The sequence below is a fragment of the Pieris brassicae genome, chromosome 4, assembly GCF_905147105.1.
Source record: "Pieris brassicae chromosome 4, ilPieBrab1.1, whole genome shotgun sequence".
Taxonomy (NCBI): Eukaryota; Metazoa; Arthropoda; class Insecta; order Lepidoptera; family Pieridae; genus Pieris; species Pieris brassicae.
Genome location: NC_059668.1, coordinates 2,210,379 through 2,229,784, shown reverse-complemented (window position 1 = coordinate 2,229,784; position 19,406 = coordinate 2,210,379). Strand labels below are relative to the sequence as shown.

Genomic DNA, 19,406 nt, shown 5'->3' with positions numbered 1-19,406 from the left:
ACCTATGGAGTACAACAGATAGTACATATTGAACATCGTGAGGAAACCAGCACGAATAAGATGGCTCTGATCGGCGTACGTCAGACGAACACTGCCTCTTCGCCTATAAGGAACAAATATAAAAAAAAACATACACTCAAATTAGTAGTAACAGCACCAGTTTTGTGATTTGGGATTTCCAAACTTAATCAAAGTGAATCTAAGATCGATTGTCGCAGTAGTTATTAAAACTTTTAATATGTAAATAAATAATCAATATCTTTCTGCAATGTTTGACAAAATAACTTCTTTATACTTGTATAATATGTTATGAAGGCAATAATAAAACAATGTATGTTCTTGGAAATTTAATGACTTTAATAGAAGAATAACTAAATTAAAACAGCAAGATAGAAGAAAAATCCGTTATTAACATCTTTATCCTGATTATAAGCAAAAGACCAAAATTAATCAATGACCTAACAAAATATACAACAAAAGTCATCAAATAATTAAGTCTAACGATCGTGTTAGTCGTGGAGCGATCGAAGCAGCTAACGAGTTACATACAACTTACAATTTTGAATATGTGATTAAAAAGAAAAAAAAGCTAAATAATTCTTTCCTACTTATATAATGTGTAATAATATAAAGTGTCCGCTACTTATAAATGTATAACTATAGGCTTACTTGTAATTTTCACACGTGGAGCGGACGGACCCAACGAATCCGCCGCTCTTAGCCGATACACACAATCTCAACTATGCCAACAAAGCATCTTCCCAAACCGTAACAAACAATTTCAAACCATTTTAGCCGAGTTCACTTTAACGACCCGTTCCTAACTCTAAACGGCCGTTTAAAGAAAACGAGCCGTTAAATGGAACGGCGTTATTAGGGCACCGCGACCGGCGCGAGCGCTCAGTGCCGTCAAAGACGTCGAGACGTCCGTCAAGTGTGAGACCGAGCCGCTCGAGTCGGTCTTGGTGCGGTCATTTCGAGTCAAATGAGCGTAAATTCTGTACAATTTTACAACGATTCAAACGTCGTCCGGCAATCAGCTTACAATTGTCACTCAAGCACGCCCGTCGACGGAGTTTTAACAATGTAGCTTTTTTTGGAGTTTTACTTTTTTACAATATATAGTATTTGTATCTATAATTAATTAAATCTAATATTTACAATGGAGGTGAATGGACAATCAAACTACATCTCAAATTAATCATTAATATCCTACCCGAAATGAACATATCTACACGTTTTTATAGAAACGAGATTGAGCAAGTCGCCGGGCACGGTGAACGAAGAACATATCATACGGAAGTTTTATCTACAACTAGAATTCGATAAAGCTTCATCTGTAAAGCAATAGAAGCGAAAACACCAAAGTTTGAAGGATTTTGCTGAAACCATTTGTGCATATGAAAAACCCGCGCTCGTCCACTATTGCCCAATCTCCTTTTAAAAGCAAACTCGCGAATAAACCTAAATAGAATTTAGATCGAGGCCGTCGGGCCTTGCCTTTAGCGATGTGGGGCTCATATTTTGTGAATCTTCTGGGAGACGACCACGGGATTGTTGCGCCGGATCTCCTGCGCTCCGAGCTCCCGATAGTCGAAGGAACAATCGTGCTTGTCGCTGTATCGGTGCACCGCACAGAATAGGCCACCACATCGGCATTCGAAACCTGAAACACATAACAGAAATCTCAATTATATAAATTCAAGAGTCCGTATCAGCCATTTTTATAAGACCAATAAAAACCTTTGCGGTTATTGTGTTTAAGAATCATATATCTAGGAGTGATTGGGACATTTCAGGGTCTCTTCTTGGCATACACAGCACCATTTTATTTAATTTTTTTTTTGTCGTCATTATTTATACAGCAATACCAAAATATATATATATATAAATGTTGTTATCGTTTAGTTTAATTTATTACTACGCGGGAACTAAATAAACAATTTTAATTTCTTCTTTCATCATTCAAAAAAATAAAAAAGGGGTAGCTCTACAACCTTTTTAGGTCTGGGCCTCAGATTTCTGTATCTGTATCATGATCATTTGTCAATCAAATAGGGAAACCGTGAATTGCACTTCCACGACTAAGCTTTATGTGCCTGACACATGCCGTCGACTTTTTGTAAGACTTTGTCTAAGACAAGCCAAGGCAAGATTCCTCACGATGTTTTCCTTCACCGTTCGAGCGAATGTTAAACGCGCACATGAAAGAAAGTCGTCCATTGGTGCATTACGGGATATCGGACCTACGACCTCAGGGATGACAGACGCTTTAGCCTCTAGGTCAACACAGGTCTGCTCGTGGTCTTCTATTAAGGTATATTACATAGTCAAAAAAGATTCGGCCTACATTAAATATATAAGTAGAGAGTTGCTATTTCAGTTTGCTCGTAAATACCTTTAATTCCAAAATGAATATTTATAGAGGCCACCTGCATACATTTTATTTATTATATTAACCCACTTGAACGAGTTTGCCCAAGAGGACCTTTTATTGTGAGCTAATGAGCTCCGAGACTTGAGTAAGTCACGTTTTTAAACTGCATATTTTGGCATTAATGAGTCAAAATATCTAGTGCGAAACACGTTTTTACTTAGTAATACTGTCAGCATTATTAGTTTTGCCTTGAAGAATTTATATTTATTAGCAGGGCAACGACGTCATTGGGGCTTAACAAGCAATCTCTTCTATTCGAGCAACATTGTAATTGTCCTTAACACTTAGCAGTCGTAGCAGACAGAATTCAATATAGTACAGTCAATATGACATGATGTGTTTCATAAACATAATTTGAATTTAAATAGTATAATAATATGCATATTATTAAATAAAGTATATTTATAGCCTTGTCTGAGATTCGGAATAAATTACGAAACACGAAACCCTACATCAGTAATGATTCTAAAGGTGAACTAGATAGCCTATTAAATTCGACAAATATAATGCAAAGTGATCGAATTCGAGTGAAACTCAGCGTACCATAAACCACACGAGTTATTTGAATTGGACAAAACCGAAACGTGTCGATAACGTTATATCGCGCATCGTTATCATTGTGGTGTATAAACACAATCGTGATAAGAACTACTTGTGGTAATAGCACCACGTCATTGCCACATTGAGAGACAGATAATTTTATTGTTTACTTATGTTTAAATTCCTGTATTTATTATTCCCGAAATCCATACTAATAGATTGCATTACGTTTGATATGAACGGTTGAATTCTCTTATTAAAAATACAAAAACACTTTCAAAATTGAAAAGATAAACAAAACAAACATCTAGAATGTTTCAGAATGTCATTTAATTATCTAATATTAATTATATGAATCATGAAGTTTATTTTGAATTTTGATAGATTTATTTTTGTTTGAACAAAACAGCAGGTTGTTATAATCTAGCGTTTTCTATAACGGCATTTATAATTAGCTAATAAAACCCAACGTACAGATAACAGGATTACTTCAATAAATATCGCGTGACTAACTTACGTACAATAATTACCGCTAAAACATTCCAACACATCGCTAAGCGCTCATAATATTATAAATTCAACGAATTCGTATATTGTTTTTACTGTAAACAAATATAATAACATTACTCTACAAGGTATTCAGGCGTAGCTAGATTGGTCTACCAGTTTTTTTTTTTAAATTTTAGCCTACTTCATATAAAATAAGTTGGGTATATAGTAATAATACAAAAACATAAGTGCGACCCTCATCGCTGAGGTCGTGCGTTCGACTCATGGTTGAAATGGAAATTTCTTTTTATTTGCGCAATCAGAACTTCCTCCTACGGTGAGGCCAAGACCCGTTTAAGGTTGTAGCGTCAATGGATTATTAATATAAAATGTGAGCTCTAGACAACCATTTTCATTGAGTATTGTCTTTTGTTAACATAGCTTTTACACATTAAGAAAACACTTTTTAAACGGATTGAAGCTATTTATTATTATTATAAACTTTTACATAATTTTAATTCTTTGACCCCGCACGCTGTAAAGCACGCGAAACGTCGGAAAAAATAAAAAATAAATGTAAATAATTATAAGTTTATAATAATAATACATAGCTTCAATCCGTTTAAAAAGTGTTTTCTTAACATTTTCATTTAATTTCTGTAATGTCAATAAAAACAGAATATTATCTAATCAAATCGATTAAAAAACCTTGCGCGTGCGTTCATGGTATATAAAGTAGATGCGTTTTCATGTTATCGAGTTTAAGTTTATATTAAGTTTAACCCAAAGTCTCTACTTCAAATAATCTGCTATTTGTCATAATCGAGAGAAATAATTAAATAAAGCTATTAAAAAATATATTTAGTATTGGTTTCACCGTGACCACGCACGCTGAAAAGCACGCGAAACGTCGGAAAAAAATTCAAAATTAGAATTGTATAAAGCTATAAAAAAAATATTTAGTATTGGTTTCACCGTGACCACGCACGCTGAAAAGCACGCGAAACGTCGGAAAAAAATTCAAAATTAGAATTGTATAAAGCTATAAAAAAAATATTTAGTATTGGTTTCACCGTGACCACGCACGCTGAAAAGCACGCGAAACGTCGGAAAAAAATTCAAAATTAGAATTGTATAAATAGTTATAAACTTTTAATAATAATACATAGCTTAAATCCGTTCAAAAGGTGTTTTTCTTAAAATAATATTTAATTACCTGTAAGTCCAACCTTCTTGCGGCAGACAGCGCACCGATTCTTCTTCTTTTTGTCCTTGCTGGGGTCCTTGTCGTCCGCGTCAGTGTCCGAAGCGCCCGCACTCGTGCCCGCTCCGCTCTCGTCTTCCAATTTCTGAAATTCATTATTATCGAGTTAATAAACAAATCACAATGTACACTGCATTGAAGCAGCGACTGTTCATTATTGAACTCATAAAACACATTATTTTAAATGTGCGATAACAAAGACGTATTCACTCAACATTTATTAAATTTTGTATGGCTCTTTGTCATCTATAACAGTGGACCTTTTAATTATTACCATTATTTTTTACATTACATCCCATAAAGTAAGTTTCTTAATCCCATATTTCATAAATAATATACATTGTTAATCACATCACGTAAGAATTGTCGCCTACTCGTCCGATTACAGACCACATCTACTTAGGATACAGACACAGCACCAACCCTTTTAAGGTTCTTTTTATCACCACCTAATTCCAACGGGCCATCTTTCAGCCGCGGGGATGTCCTCAACTTTGCATCGTTCGAAGTGCCAGTTGCATCCGGCGGATATGAAATGTTCCGCTCCTCTTGTATTTCGACCACTTTCTCCAATTTCGTCTCTCGAATTGGAGTGTTGCGGCTTAGGGAAAGCCTGGTCGACGGTCTCGTTCTGTTTTCTGGTTTAAACTTTGAACTCGTGGTATTTTCAGCTGATTGTTTAGTGCCGTCCGGCGTGGGCAGCGGTGCGCTGTCATTGATTTCGACTGATAGACGTTTATTTTCGCTCTTCGATCTCGTCACGGAGATGCTGTCAGCGGTGGAGCTTTGACTGTTGTTGCTGGTTTTGCTTGATCGCCTCAAAGCTTTCTTCAGAAGCCTCTTACCTTTCGATTCCTTTTTGTTAGGGTCATTTTCCATTATTATTTTTAAATGATTTCCAGTTTTAACATTTTGGCTGAAAACGTGGTATTGTTACATTATTGCGTTATAAATTTTATAGTTGAATACACGAGGTACCAGTTACAAATGGCCGTTCATGATTATTGTAAAATAAATGTCTCGAAAAATGCCATTGGGCTCATTTTAAAATGTCTTCTCACAAAATCCTTCGATAAAATATTATATTACAATTTTGTGTATGTGTTTCAAATTTTCTAGATTTTTGACAATGTGTTGTCAATGAGATTGAGCTTTTTTCTTTTTAAGGCAGTCATGCCAGCAATACGTAACTTGTAGAATTTATTATACATCCCAGATAACTGCAAATGTGAAAGAGAATATTTCTACCACATAAACAAATAGATCAATAACCTATAAATTTCCAAGGAGATATCTAAATATGCGTGTTATTGTTGAATATTTAGCGAGTGTTATGTGCCGAGGTCGGCAATAGGTACAACCTTGCCACTTTTGCGTTTACCTTTATAAATCTCATCTCATACTTGTTTCTCGATTAAACAAATTTTTGCTTGTAAATTAACTTAAATGTTTATGATATAATATTTAGTTTGCTTATACATTTTTAATAAAAAATAATTCCCTCATCATGTTATTAGCATATTTTTTTCTTTCTCTCATACGTTTTGTACGCATAAACATAACAGTAAATTGCATCTGTGGGAACCGAGTCCTTTATTGAAAACATTCATTGTATCATGAGAATTTGAATTTCTTGTAAAGTAAATTTAAATAAAAATTTAAATTCAAATAATAAGTGTATGTAAGCGAATAAAGATTACTACACATTGCCATTGCAGACACACATTAATTGCATAGAGTAAGACCAGACAATACCAGCGTATTTATCTCATTTCCGTGTAGTTTCGAATCCATATTTTTTGCTGACTGAACAAGATTCACGAGATGTTTAAAAATAATATTCAAAGTTAAGCCTCCGACAACCTTCGAGCTCCAACATCAGTGTAGCTCATTGATACCAGAATATGGATGGGTCAATCGTTATATAAAATATGAAAATAAACTAAATGTTTCTACCACAGCGAACAAAAATGCTGACAACAACGTAGCACCTGACCTGATTTTCATTAATATATATACATACATCTCTTACCTGTCAATTTTTTTTAAATACCGCATCATAATCGGGCCATTCATGACACGAGCAACAGATACACTAACACAAAGCAACAATAAATTAATAACATTTTGCTAGACTGATCTAATGTCCTAATTTGTCTAAATAAATATCATTTTACGTCGTTATTACGCATTTATAACAACGTCGCAAAACGATTCGATGTTCGGATCAAAATAACGAAACAACAATTACTAATAAAAAATATATATGTCCGAAGGTAAAACATATCTAGTATGTATTAAAAAAGGTGCTTGTAAAGCATATTATTAGACAGAATTTAATAACACTAACTACGAGTATATCCAACATTGATTTAACTTTTTATGTGTAAGCCAAATATTTTTTTTAATTGTTCTTTTACAATTCTTATAATTAAATATCAAGTTTCAATTTAAACTTGTAATATATATTGTTAGAAGGCATGCCCATCCCAACCAATGTAGTATGTAGTGACTACGGAAATCTAGTAACGCGGCCTTGTTGGAACTACCCTAGGCGGGTTTAGTGAATTTCCACCGATTTCTCAAAACTGAAAACTAGGTGTGCATCACGCTCTACTCAACAGCAAGCCACACTGTCAAATAGCCAGAGCGAACGCATCTTCGATATCGACGCAATACAGTATATAACATGATTGCCTTTAAACTACCAAAATCCGTCACATTCTATGTATTATTTATACACTATATTTATGTATCATCTTTATAGTTTAGTTTTTTTTTGTTGTTCCTGTTTAGTATTTGTCTTAATAACTGTGTACAACACGTATTTTTGCACTACTTGCCTATCTTATTTAACTTAATACATTTTTTTTTCTTTACTCACAGTGGTTGCCTGGAAGAGATCGCTCGAAAGCGATAAGGCCGCCAGTTGCCCCCTTTTTATTTATGTAAAAAAAAATATTTTCTGTAGTGTAACGAAGTGTTAATAAATAAATACTATAGTTAATATCTATACACTGTAAGTCTAGTCTAAAACAAAAATAGACGTAGGTGTAGTTCAGTTGTCTACGCCAACACTTTTCAATGTCAACGTCCTTGTAATGTATTGCTCTAAAATTTATCTTCCTCCGTTTTAACGTTTGTACTAAATGACCGCGGACGTAGAATATTTAAGATTATTTTTCTTTACATACAAACTAGAGCGATAAGATAAAGTACATTTATGGAACTAATTTTAACATAATGGAAATCTTTAGCAATAACCGGTTTTAGGCATGTTTCGATGTGTTCGGTTTTTGTCACCTAATTAGCCGTAATATAAAACGCTATGTGCGTAATAATATCAACTATAAATTAAGCCAGTAGTTCTCACTTAGTATCAGAACAATTTTTTGGAGTGTTTAACACAAAATGTTATTATGTCCCTTTGAGTTCACTCGTCTAAAAACAATTTTAATTTAAGTAGTTTACATAGAAGAAAATCTTTTAATATTATTATAAGATAAAAGCGTTATATCTGATTACGTTGTTCTAGAATGAATGGAAATAAACATTTAATAATATTTTCTCTCTATCGCAATATTTAGTATGATCACGTTATCATAATAAGCGATTTTAATAACGCTGTTTATATACAAGTGATTAATATAAATTTAAATTGTGTAAAATACCAGGTATTTAAGACCACTTTTCATAACTTGAGCATTATGTATCCCCTTTAAACACTGTTAATTACTCGTACACCGGCTCATATTCATAATACATTACGTTTTTTTTTGTAATTGTAATTTATATATTGATTCATTTAGTTTATTAGGTTTTAATGTATGTAAAAAAACAATGCCTATTCTGAATAATATTCCTAAGCTTCACACAATGGTTCGTTACGATAGACCTCAGTTAAGCTTGGCTATAATCAATGCGTCTTAAGGACCTAACAATAGACGAGTTAAATAAGAAGAGTTCAGTTTATTATGATTCATATTATTTCCGGTACAGAGCCAATATAATTTAAACAAGACCTGTGAAGCGAAAGTTGTCGTACCGGATTACCGGTTCATTCAGTCTCACAATATTCAATACATTAGCTGTTAAAAAAACAAACTTACAGCATAAGGCATAGAAAAGATACCTTATTTGAAAACCATTCTTTAAAGACGAAGTAAGTATTTTTTAAGCATTCCAATCAAACAAGTGTGTCCCTACATTTTACAAATATGAATAAGATTAAACTTTATTCTACCATCGATATAATCATATCGCCATTATCATTAGTATTAGAAAAATGCTACCCAGTGTTATATTTATATGAAAAAAGCAGTCACTATATCAACAAGTCGCAGATTGAGAATTTCATTTATATAACTACAAGATTATGTCCAAATTTTATATGTATCAAGGCCTCACATCTGTCTGCGTGTGCGTTTGCGCTGGTAGGGCAGGCACTGTGGGTGCAGCAGCCGCGAGCGGCGTAGCGGGCACGGGGGTGGGCACAGGAGCTGGTACGAACGAGGATGACACCGGGGACGGCGTCGTCGTAGGTGGTTGCTGCTTCTTTTTTAGCGCCTCCTGAAATTTTTACCATTAAATATTAATCACTTATTACAAGAGTACATGGAAATTAACAAAATGCGTCAAATACTAATTTTAATACTTTTCACCAATTTTCCGGTTTGCACGATATGGTATATTTTAACTAAAGAATTATACGTGATCCGGAGAGTACCAATAACACACATAAAGGAAAGAAACTACTCATTTTATAAGTTATAAATAGGGAACTGTAATGTTTCTCTAAAAAATCATATAAATTTTCCTAAGGTTGACTTTATAATTGACTGTAATTGTCCCATGAAAGTAGAGATTCCAATAATTATGACGTGATCGAAAAACGAAACCCAGTGTAGCATGTCAACTTATGTGTCAAGAAATATCAACATTGAAATCTGCATCACTATTCAAGTTAACACAGTAATTTGCTGTATCATACTCTTTAAGCATCCGAGCCATCTAATGTAAATTATAAGAATATCAACAAAATTACAACTGAAATAACACCACCTTTGAAAGCAAATACTGCATTATTATTGCTTACAACATATAAAACTAATCGAAATGTATTAAAACATAGCTCAAAACGTGTAGTGTGTAGGCGTGTATTTATTTTTGATACGGGAGCGACTAACGAACTTTCAGATTGCCTATGTAGGGCACCGTTATTTTGAGAACAACATTAAAATTGCGGCAAACACATTAAAAATTATAAACAACGATTGAAAAAACTATTGCATTTCAAATATAAATAAAATAAATATAATTACGTTTTGGTTTCTCAATAATCATGTTCTCAATAACTGACAAAAATATGTGGAACCCGTTTCTAAACAAGAACATAATGATGTAAGCTAAATGGAGCATGGAAACAAAGCAATGAAGGAAGTTGCAATAAACAATATAAGAAATGTGTCTTTGTTTACACTTTATATGATATAAATAATTTTCTAGAATTGAATTGTTGTAAAAGAAAATAATACAAAAAACTTTTGTTAATTTAGTGCAATGTTAGATGTTAAGAAAGTTTTTTACTAAGTCACCTTTCAATTAAACATAACAAAACTAACAATGTCAGTATCAAATAGTTACACACAATATGTAAGTGTACAATGTTAAACTAACCTTGTACATATAACAATCAACTAAGAATTTGCAATGTATCTGCTTTATTACCCGTATAAATATAGCAGTAAAATCATAGGTGTAACATTTCCTAGTCTAAAGTTTCTAACAACTGTGTACACTTAAATTAAATCACATTTATAAAAGAAAAAGTTTTTATTTATAAATAGCATTCTTATAACTTTTTATTTTATTTGGTGGTATTTAAAACTGTAAATGGTAAAAAAGTTGTCTTTCAAAATCTTTAAAGTGCATCTTCAGTTAATAATCTCTAAAGTAGTGATTTAGTTTTATATTTCGAAAATAAAACCACTTTTACCCACTTTCAGAACAGTTATAAAATTATTAATACCAACTGACTCAACAAGGATTGATTGCTTTGCTTCCTACTTGTATATGGCAAAATATGTATTTGGAAGCATGTCCACCTTGTTTAGCAATCAGTGCCAAGTCAATAACACGTATAAAGCTGACCTTACAAACAGAAACATCTAGATATAAGCAATATATAAACCAATTGTTTTTAAACAATTTTAGGACTTATTTGATGGAACAAAATAATGAAGAAAATTTTATTGATACATTTATGTGTCCTTTTCAGTTATTTCTTTTACTCTACAGGCTTACATAACATCAAAATTGTTAAACAAGCTGTTCTTTTTAGCCATGGCGTTGGCCATCAAAGAAACATTGCTAATTATTAAAAATTTTGCGCATTGTAAAATAACCCTTAACACAAAGCTATGAAATGCCTTTATAAAAACAACAATCACGTTAATAGAAGCCATGGCGTAAGGATGTCTCATTTCCATATATTTCAATAAATTGTATAATTATAAAAACTCTAGAAACATCTAAGTCTTCATTATTCTATAGAAAAAAACTTTTGCCACTGAAATCAGGTACATAGATATCAAAAATATTCCTTTCAGTATAATAGGCTGGTTCGATTAATTATTAGTTGTTAAACGGAAATAGCCGTTTACGAATACGACTTCAGTAAGTTCAATTACATTCACTTTAATGCTTTGTCATGAATGAGTCATGTTTAATTCTGATAACTTTCATACGTTTCATTAAAGCTCCCCTTTAGGGTAATATTTATTAGGTTAATGTGACTCAAATATTGATATTTATAATTATCTCTTTTAAATAAAATTTAACAGTTAAGGATGTAACTAATAAAATATTGGATCGACGAGTTTCTATAATTCTAGTATTCAAAAAAAGTGTAATTTTTACAAATACAAATCGGTAAACTCGTATACTACGTGACACATGAAGGTGGAAGGTAACACAAGGTCTTCTTGACTGCATTAGCATAATAAATCTAATTTGGTACATTGGCAGAATCATGAACAGAAGAACTTATAAATAAACGATGTGCAAAGATAGGAAGTAATAAAGTAATAAACGTTACCTTGAAGCAAACTGAGCAAAGGCCATCCGTCGATGGGTTTCCGTAGAAACCACAACCTGAACGGCATAGCGCCTCCATAGGATTTGATTCACGCTCCATAGTTCAAATTTCACTTTTAATATAAAACAAATATGTCCTCGTCAGTACGATTGCACTATCAGTATATTGCACTTGTATGTAACGCACAGTTTCACAACGGACACAGTGAATGCACTAAAATGTTACGATTTAAACGCGTTTATCTCCTTGCTGTATCAATGCTAACGGCTTGCGCCGATGTCCTGCTACTCCTTCTTTCTATGTCAGGAACGTATAGGGCCCTGCAACAATAACAAACACTTCATTAGTAACTAAATACATTAACATAGCCATATCTTCAGCGTACACTTCGTTCGGAATAACCGTTATCGTAAGTAGCAAATACTACATATCTACAAACACAAAGGACGGGCCTAGAACAATGTTACAATATAAATATAATAAAAAAATACACTGTAAAAATTGAGTATCATAAAATAATTCTAATAGAAAGTGATACCTAGGTGCAGAACACGATTTCGAGGCAAAACATAATATGCATAACGACAGGTTTGCATAACAAGAGAGAGCTATTCAAAAAGTAGAACGTGCTCGTGAAACATAGTAGTAGGCCTACACCCAAAGTCCCATTTGGTGACACACCGCGAACTGTGTTGAAATCGTCGCTTCTTCTCTTCAAAGCTTTTAACGAAACGAGTTCTGTTATATTACAACATCACTAATTTACCCGACCTTCAACTAGTTATGTAATTTATAAATTGTTTTTTGTTTTTTTTTACGTCTACACGCTTCCAAGAACTCTGAAGGTACCTCAGAATTATGGTATTCACCATTACAATTTTAAGCCGCTATTATGTATTTTCAACAGCGGAAACCGTCGTCGCCCTAGATATTTAAAAATACAAGTTAAAAGTTTTGTTAACCCACAATTATATGTATGTAGTATGAGTTATTATTAGAGTTATAATTTTATGGTATGGTGAAACTTAAATCGATGAGGTATGAAGTGTGCACCAATTATCGCTACAATAATAAGTGGAGAGTGCAGACGAGGTCGTTACACTGGAGTTGGGAAAGTCATCGACCGGCGTTTACGGGGGTGCGCGTGCACACGTATCTCCTAGCTCCACACGTATCCAGTCAATAGGTTCCCTCTGGTCAAAGTCAGTAATATGACGCCACACTGCGAATAAACCCCTATCGCATGTTTCTAAATACAAAAAATAACACCTTAACATCGCGTGAAAAACTTTCACAATAAACAACTGGATTTATTGTTGTTTGCCGATACTTCTGCAAGTAATTCAGCGAATATAACATATTGTTCTGTCTAGTAAAAAATATATATACGCATTACGCAAGATCTTCATTACGTCCATATACGAAAGTGAAAACATGTTCGTTTAATATTATTCTAATTATTATTAGAAGAGTTATTTTATAATGAACCATCTGTTTTATTTAATAATTATACTACGAGCACCGAAAGAGTGTACATTATGCAACGAGATATTTAATTTAAGATCTATACATTTAAAAAAAATCTATGAGAATTTTTGAATTATTATTTTCAACAAAATTAATGAAATTTTACGTAAAGCTACATAAAAAAAGATAATTCGGTACCGAAATAAGTGTGCCAAGGTAAAAACGCAATTGCTTGAAAACGTGATCAAGTAATATTTTAACAGAATATGTTTTAATTCTATTCGCCTACAAATACATTGAAATAGACATTACATATAAAAATATTTGAGTACTTATTAAATTTTCACACGTAACGGTGAAGCTACCTGATTTATATATTTGTAGTTTGTAAGGAGCATTCTTAATAGTTCCCTAGACGCTATGGGCTATCTATAAATTCATATGTTAATGTGTGCAAGCCCTGTCAGAACAGACGTCAGCGTGTGCACGGTGGCCTGCTGACCTAGTTGCGAAGTTCGCTACGCAATTCGAGCACGGCTCGCCTCACCATTGCACTATGGCACACATAGCTAAGCACATATTTTAAAAACGCCAATGTTGAGTGTCACATGTGTTCAACATACGATCTAAAGATACCCCCCAGGTTCTACCCCACGATTGTTCACATTGTACCTGTTTTCATTATACTGAACAGGCGTCCCCCGTAAGGACTTTTAATCCAGAAAAGCCACGATATTTGTGTCATTCCACATGTTATTATGATTTGAAAGTCCTAATATCACGTGTAAGTTCAACCTATCAGCTCGTCAGCTCGTTGTCTCAAGGTGATCGTTCCGCGAAATGAGCACCATACCTATTATTACTCGAAGTCACGTCAGCGACTGCAAATCGCAACACATTTACAAGTGAATAAAAATAGGGAAATTCTAATCTTATTGACATTACTTTCTCGAATGTGTTTTTTGATAACGCAATAACCATTTAAAAAAAAACATTATAACACGATATTTTTTTTAAACAAAACTATTAGAAACGAAAACAACCTAAAATGCAGCTAAGAGGCGCGATTCATAAATTGATAAACGGTCCAAATATAGGTCGAGACAGGCTAGAAGTGGAGCGCTCGTGAATGTTATCATTTGCGATTTGCTCAATTGATCAAATTTAAAGCGGTCGAAACAAAATACAGGTCTGACCACTAGAACAACGGTATCCGTAACGGTAACAATAAAAAATCGTGCAGAGCCGAGGTTCCTAAAGAAATGAACGGGAAAACTTGGATAAGAAAGAAATACGAGAAAACCGTAACTCATTTTTCTTACTATAACTTGAATTATATATGAGGAATCTGTGATATAAATAGTAGTATACAAATTTGCCCTTATTGAGGATATTCCCAGATATTAATATAAAAATTTAAGGGAAATAAATTCATAAACAAGTGCCACAAATTAGAATTACCGGAAACTATCTACGTTATTCAAGACGTCATAGCAAAGGTGAAACTGTTATTCAAATACATATTTTCTAATATATTTTTACGTTTTTGACGAGTTCAAGAAACCCAAAGAAACTCAACAATTTAACGAAATTAATCTGCTTCCTTAAGCGTACCCCTTCCGTGTAGTATTAGCAAGTAACTATGGGAAAATAAGGTCACAGCTGAGTACGCGGATTCACTAACAAAGTGCCGAACCAGAACAGGAAGGACAATGGCATTATCATTTGGACTTGGAGAATGCGTCACAAATGTTCACAATGACGCTTTACACAATGAGCCGCTCACGGCAAGATGGCCGCCGATGTGTCAGCTGATTATGCGCTCACGCAACAAGCAGCTGCGGCCGCTAGGCTTTGCGCTACATATATTAGTAATATACTTAGTATTAAAATATATGCAATTAACTGATAACGATCGAATAATTAATCAATGTCATCTAATGTATTATTAATAGTTGAACTTAATAGATTGAATAAGTTACTTCCATCCTTTCTATATAAATATAATTTCGCAACTAATTTCAGAAAATAAATTTAATAGTGAAATAATATTTTATACGTACATTTTATGAATCCTATTTAATTCCATTGTAATAAAGCAGACTGTAATTAAAATATAATTTATGAAAATTAATAGTTAAAAGAGCTGGATAGTAAATAATAGTACCTACATATGTACTATTATAATTTAATGTGTAAAATAAATTATATTTTGTCATAAACAAATATAACCTTGAATTTAAATGTGGGCACTGGGTGAAAATCCAAAATCAATAAGACAATCTCCATTAAAGTATCCGTGTCTAACGTTGTTTAAAGTAGACCGAAAGATAAACCGCGTATATCAATGGCTTCAATTATAAAATAATCTAGTCATACAATAAAGCAGGAGACACAAAAATAGACATTTGGATAACAAATATCAAATTAATCGTTGAGATAACTTGTAAAATACATGCCTACAATTATTATAATCATTGACCATACATAGGAATGAAGACCAAAGTGCGCAGTACGCACGTGTAAGTGAAATAGATCTCGAACTAGAACTAGTAATTTATTTTCAATTAGGATACAACATTCAAACCTTACAAAGTGTTTCAAAGACGTAACGACTAAGCGACTTCCAGCTACGGAGAATACCGTCAAATATTATTTATGTAGTATAATTTATAGAAGATATAGAAGTGCACAAAATTCTTAGCATCAAAGGACGGTGACCCTCATCTACCAAGGTCGGGGCGGCGGCCTTCAAACAACCTCGTATACACGTAAAGCCCGCACTCTCCACGGTACAAGTGTATGTCGGTTTCACACAGGCATTAACAAAAAACCAGCATTACCTTCGAACGAATTGATAATCCCATGGTCGCGTAAGATCAACGTTTGAAAGTACAGCACAAACACTAATCACATATCACTCTGACGCACGTAATACACGAAACTAATTGGCACTATTATCTGGTGATAACATTGCTTTAGTAATTGCACTTTGATATCGGCCTCGCTACAAGCGCGACGAGCTCCGACGCGCACGGCGTAAGGGCATGAACTGAAAGGAGTTCGAGCAACAGTCTGCCGTCTGCCCGCTCGCAGCCCACCCGCACAATCGTACCGCAGCTCATTATTCGCATCACATATTCACACGCGCACGCACTCATCGATACAAACAGTCGAACGAATACTACGTAGATGATAAACACATGCCACTAGCCACACTCGTTCATATCTCGACACTCGAGTACCACACGGCCACGCACATAGAAACCACACTAATGTTGATGCGGTGCTGCGCAAATATCAGGGAACAATGCCTTTATGCGTTACAACAATAAAGATACAAAATTTAAACAATACCAATTAATTTATTCTGCCAAGTACAATTTTAATTTTAAAAGATCAATTTAAGGACTTTAAAATATTTAAGTTCTACAATTCGAGCAGAAGTGTTAATGTTAGAAATTAATTATAAATAAATAAAACAATAGATAAATATTAGTATGGGTGCGACGAACGCAGACAAAGCCGCGACGAGACGCGGACGTCGAGAGTCGTCGATCTCCCCCAAATTAGTCCTGGGTAAGGGCGCTGACCTTTTCGGCTGCCACGCGTGGCGCTAGTACTGACGTTTATAATCTACTAACTACTACAATAGCCACCCTTGGGTACATACAGACTTTATAACCCAGCCCTCAATGTAAACAAAAACAATTATGACTGGCAAATCTTCATAAAACAAAGATACAACAATTTCAAGCAACAAGGTCAAAGAAATGGGAGCACGCAATTTTAAAATTTTAGTCAGTTTAAAACAAAGCAGCTACGAGGAGCAGATACGTCATTTATATCGCGTGTCGCAAACAATTGGCCTGCCAAAATATTTGGCACCAAAGGCTGACAAATTCAATAGACATAGTGAACAAGCCAAAACAGCTTTAAGATACAATTTTGTATAAAATATCAAATAGAATTACTAATTGTAAAAGACAATGAATATAATAGCCAAATGAAATTAAAACTATTATTTTCAACATTTTATGAAAATACATTTTGTTTTCAAACAGTGGCAAATTTTGTTACTTTGTTTGTAACACTGAAAATTGTATAGAACCAGTCCGATCTCTTTGACATTAAAGAGGGTTCTAAAAATCTATTTCTGCCAATATTTACTTGAACTTAGCTTAAAAAACATTGGTTTAAATACAATAGTATCTAAACATACCTGATGTTGAAAAAGTGAATTTCTAACTAGGCAAATGTCTTTCCAAGTACGAAGACCCTTCAGCTCACAACTAGGTGTCACCACGACTGTGCAGTTGAAGTCAGCATCCACCGGCATCACAATGAATAGTTACTCCACCTGAAACAATTCTACTATCATTACTTTTATACTATTATAAATTTAGCAAACTTAACCTAACCTAACTTATAGGAGATGTTGGCCCATAAAGACCAAAGCTTTGCAGCAAGTGCTACAGACAATTTTAAGAAAATGCTTCTTTAAATTATGGCACTTCAAAATTTTAACATTTCATCATTAATATAGCAGTCTTGTGTAAAGCTTAAAATTATATAGAATAGCAATACCTTTGAAGCATGTAGAATTCCTATTAATAAAGACATATTTTAGAAATAATTAAATTGGAGCAAAGTAACAATATTGACATTAACAATGTAGAATGCTCCCTAAATGCTGTGAATTTAGTTATGGATAGGGAAATAATAGATCTTATTATAATTAGACATTTCTTATAGTACTATTGTTTATTTAAATTTACAGTTATTAATTTCTTATCATTATTACTGCCAATAACAGTATGTAAAACAAATGTAAAATGTTAGTCAAAGTGTGGTTAAAAGCTACTAAACTTTATTGTGTTTATCAAATTTTATAAAATTATATATATATAATCTTTAGTAAGGTTTATAAAACTTCCAATAACTAAACAAAGAGGGTTATTATTATTTGGCACAAGACCATGATTCAGCAAGAAATAATTATATTGGTTCAGTTCTAGAAACTTTAAAACATTTTAAATAATAAGCAATACTAAACTTACCCCTTGATACCAGGAAGAGCGATAAAGTGCTCTAATGACTAATCTAATACAAAAAACTCCAGTCAACATGCAATAACGTGAGATTTATTAATTAAAATGTTATCTATTGATAAAGGCATTCTGATTAATAATCACAACATTAGAAAAGGCTCCAACTAAGAATTAATAAAATAAGAATCTACGCCTTTCCAAAGGTGTCATGATCATTATGCGTGCAAATCTACCAAACAAAAAGCAGTATTCAGCATGTGTAATTTAGTCTTAAAATGAAGTTACCAGGCGTATAAGATGTACGTCAACATTATGAAGTTCCTATACAATCCTACAGCTTCCCATTACACCAAAATGTATCGAAAATACCGAAGAATATCGTTAATTGGCATTCACGAAGAAAATGGCGTCACATCACAGTAGTCACGGAACAAGGTACAATTTCGTCATATGACAAACACATTTCACAATCACAAGTTTTCACCACATTTAACATTATCATGCGAGGTTAGTGAAATTTCTTTATAAATTTACTCACTTTGAATATGAATTCCAAAGAAAATCATCCAAAAACTTTTAAGACTGATGACAAGGCACTCCACTCACCGTTTGCGAATCCCAGACTAAAAATCACGTGATCAAAAAGAAAAAGTGTGACCAACTTAAACGCGAAAATCACTATTAACAAGGATGACAATGAATTAAATTACTTTTGCACATTGCATTGAAGAAAAATGAGATTAATTGGAAATCTTACTTTTCCATAATATTGAGTACAGTTGACCAAACGTCCAAGACAGTATTATAGTGCACATATTTCTTTTATACATTTTATAACTGAATATCAATAAAGTGTGTTTCTAATCACAGCAGATTTCACATCTATATACTAAGCAGTTACTACTAGTTTGAATAGTTTAAATTAAATTAATTTATAAATTTATCTCACATAAAATAAATCAGAAAGATAAAAACATTTCATCACTTTGAAACTAAATAACAACACTAAACATAAACACAGTTTCGACTATGATTTGATTTTACTTGAATCAGTAAAGAAAT

General features: G+C 33.3%; 1 protein-coding gene across 6 annotated transcripts; it reads right to left on the bottom strand.

Annotated features, from left to right (window-relative positions):
• Nucleotides 1-334: 334 nt before the first annotated feature.
• On the bottom strand, nt 335-18,997 carry LOC123707959 (AN1-type zinc finger protein 6). 6 transcript variants are annotated; one of them, XM_045658308.1, is made up of 6 exons: nt 18,883-18,997; nt 17,516-17,653; nt 11,827-12,146; nt 9,138-9,299; nt 4,683-4,815; nt 335-1,666 (listed from the first exon to the last, which is right to left on the bottom strand). In XM_045658308.1, the coding sequence occupies exons 3-6, from the start codon at nt 11,923-11,925 to the stop codon at nt 1,518-1,520; spliced, it is 543 nt and encodes a 180-aa protein (XP_045514264.1). In that variant the 5' UTR covers nt 11,926-12,146; nt 17,516-17,653; nt 18,883-18,997; the 3' UTR covers nt 335-1,517. The 6 variants fall into 6 exon arrangements, with proteins under 6 accessions (XP_045514264.1, XP_045514265.1, XP_045514266.1 ...); XM_045658309.1 differs by having other exon boundaries at nt 17,516-17,664; nt 18,883-18,977; XM_045658310.1 differs by lacking the exon at nt 18,883-18,997 and adding an exon at nt 18,630-18,850.
• Between the last annotated feature and the right edge of the window lie 409 nt (nt 18,998-19,406).

Excerpts from the sequence above, each read along its gene's own strand:
- LOC123707959 (XM_045658307.1), bottom strand. The coding sequence starts at position 5,609 with ATGGAAAATGACCCTAACAAAAAGGAATCGAAAGGTAAGAGGCTTCTG. Across the intron at positions 4,816-5,153 it reads ATAAAAAGAACCTTAAAAGG|AAATTGGAAGACGAGAGCGG; the intron begins GTTGGTGCTGTG and ends AATGAATTTCAG. Across the intron at positions 1,667-4,682 it reads CAAGAAGGTTGGACTTACAG|GTTTCGAATGCCGATGTGGT; the intron begins GTAATTAAATAT and ends TATGTGTTTCAG.